This window comes from Gymnoscopelus braueri, assembly GCF_963280865.1.
Source record: "Gymnoscopelus braueri genome assembly, chromosome: 13".
Lineage (NCBI taxonomy): Eukaryota > Metazoa > Chordata > Actinopteri > Myctophiformes > Myctophidae > Gymnoscopelus > Gymnoscopelus braueri.
In genome coordinates this window covers 46,553,422-46,556,278 of record NC_137615.1, presented here as the reverse complement: position 1 = coordinate 46,556,278, position 2,857 = coordinate 46,553,422, and the positions used below count along the sequence as shown (strand labels likewise).

General features: G+C 40.4%; 1 protein-coding gene across 1 annotated transcript in view; it reads right to left on the bottom strand.

Moving 5' to 3' along the window:
* mpv17l (MPV17 mitochondrial membrane protein like) overlaps positions 1-1,539 on the bottom strand; it is a 5,740-nt gene extending 4,201 nt beyond the window's left edge. The window contains exons 1-2 of the mRNA XM_080446669.1: positions 1,402-1,539; positions 437-780 (exon numbers count right to left, since the gene is read on the bottom strand). Of these exons, the coding sequence (XP_080302795.1) occupies positions 437-743 (307 nt within the window). The 5' untranslated portion in view covers positions 744-780; positions 1,402-1,539. The remainder of the gene's footprint in view (positions 1-436; positions 781-1,401) is intronic.
* Positions 1,540-2,857: the final 1,318 nt, after the last annotated feature.

The window sequence follows — 2,857 nt, the reverse complement described above, 5'->3', positions numbered from 1 at the left end:
TAATGTATTCACCACTTAAGCCCTATTTAAACTTTGGCTATTTGAAAATAGCTGATCTACAAGCTCACAACATGTCGACACGTTGTAAGATCTACTGATCTGTAGATCTTCTATTTTCAAAAGATTTTTAATAGATTTTACACATATGATAACTTGTGAAACAGGACATTTTGCATAATGAGTACTTTCTACTTTTGGTACTTTAAGTACATTTTGAATACCTTTGTACTTTCACTCAAGTAAATTTAGAATTCCGGACTTTTACTTGTAACAGTCTACATTGCACTATTATATACTTTTACTTGAGTAAGAAATGTGAGTATTCTTTCCACCTCTGTCTTGATCCTGATACTCTTGTGGGCCACTTAGTAAAAGATGTGAGTGTAGGCTACTTCCTCCACCACTGGTCATGTTGATGATGTTGACTGTGTCTTACCGGTGTAGAAGACACTGGTTGCCAGGGGCGAGGCGAAGCTCTGGTCCAGGAGCAGTTTCCTCAGCACCATGCCGGCGGATTTTCCCGGGAAACGCCGCTCCAGCGCGCGCAGCCAGAAGTAGTTGAAGTTGCCCTGGAAGCTGATGGCCACGATGGCCACGTGCCGCGTGTGTATCCAGTCGATGTGCTCTTCTTGTGCCATGACCTGATGGACAAGGTCGCCGCCAGCGAACAAGCAGCCATACAGAGTGACATTGGCCAGCCAGGGAAAGCGTTTAGCTGCCTCCCTCAGCACAGCTTTCCTCATGTTTTACGCACAGTGTCCTTACGCACAGAACCCTAAACTGTAAACCAAGGGGTACGCATGTCAGATACAGTCATTTGACTAATAGGCCCTGTGGTATAAGTGCCAAAAAGAATGTGCTTTTTGCTATATTGTTGTATGTAATTGTTTATTACCATGTCTGCCAATTTATTGTAAACCCTGAATAATTTCAAATAAAGTATATTTAAAAAGGGAAAGCACTGAAGGACATTTATACAAGTTATCTACTTGTTCTTAGGTAGGCTACTTTTGCGGTTCCATTTTTTAAATATATTTTAAATATATCTTTGACTTGTACTTCTATTCCACAGACACCTCTTATCCACAGACAATCTTATTACAATTATTTGACAGCTTTTTGTTAGCTACCTTTTCTCCAACTTTACCAGCTGCAACCTTAAAGTGATGAATGCATTACTAATTAGGCTACAATCCAGTAATAAGCCTATGATTGTGAAATGAGCACTTTTTATGTTTTTTCTTTTGTTTACTCTAGACTAGTACAATTTTGAATACAAACAGGACTTTTACGCGTAACAAAGTAGCTGTTTCTACAGTGCTGCTAAGTAGGCTAGATAGAACATCAGAGTATAGGATATAGGCTACTTCTTCCATCACTGAATAAATGAATGAATCAAACCTGCCATGGTTGCCCCCCCAGGAGTCAGTCAATCAGTTCGATCCACGTGTTTTAACAAGAAAGAATGACGATCTAGATGAGAATTCTGTCTCGGGTTGTTGTTATTCCTCGTCGACGTTTTGCTGCAAGTGAATCAGGTGCTCTGCGCGCGCGCGCGTGTGTGTGTGTGTGTGTGTGTGTGTGTGTGTGTGTGTGTGTGTGTGTGTGTGTGTGTGTGTGTGTGTGTGTGTGTGTGTGTGTGTGTGTGTGCCAAATCCAGACGCGTCACGGGCGCTAATCTGTGGGATTGTCCTGGGGACTGGGAGTGCTTCTCCCTTTTACACTTTATAATCCTGAGTGTTCAATGAACTCCGAGAGGTTTCACATGGCAACCAGGTTCCATTTGTACCCTCTCTGAGTTACATACAGATCCTTTGACATTGTGTTTGTGTTTAAATGATCACTTTTGGATTATTGAATGCTTTATTGGTCAGAAAATAAATCAAGACATTTAGGCTAAAAGGATAACACAAAACAGTCCTGGGGATTTATTGTTTCAATTGTGGTCATACAATTAATCAACTTAGTATATTAACATATGTCATCAACAAATACAAATAACTGGGAGAACAATTAGAAACTGATAACTGAGAACACTAAAAACACTGCAAAGGTCCTTGGTTAACTGTGTAGAAGAATATAACTATAACATTACCATTTCCCTGAGGACTTTTCTATTATCTATTGCAGGGGTCTTCAACAGGGGGTCCGGGACCCCTAGGGAGTCCTCGGGGTAACTACAGGGGGTCCGCCAAATCTTTGAGTGATGGGTAACATATTAGCCGGAAAAATAATTCTGACAGGTAACTGTAGAGGGAAAAAGAGCAGACCAAGTACAGAGCCAACGGTCAAGTTGACTAAATATTGAGGGTTTAAAACTGGTTAACTGTCTGAAATGACACAATAACGTGAGTCCAAGAAAAGATCATGTGTGTCAAACAAGTCTACGAAGCTATCTATGAAATCTATGGAAATGTTTAATCTCCAACACAGTTTTATACATTATGCAGTGGGGGTGTACAGTAGCCTACTGTGATCTCTCCTCAGTACCACCGCTAGGTGGAGCACTAACCCCAGCATCAAAGCTCTGATCACACATGGATCACACCCATGATCCAGCACACATTTAACAGCAATATGCATGCGTGGAAAGCAGCGGTTCAGTTTTATTGATCAAATAGATATTTTGAGCACATGTGGGGGATCTGACCTTGAGTGTATATCTATTAGTCATTATATTTTACAATGAGCAGAAACAAAAACCTATTTCTTAAACTAATGAAGACAATGGCTTGCAGCCTTGCAGGATAAAGGATAATACCAGCCTACTTTGTTGGTAAGGAGATATTGATTAAGTATACACTTCATGTATAATGTCATATAGGCTACATAAATCAAAATGTAGCCATTCTATAAC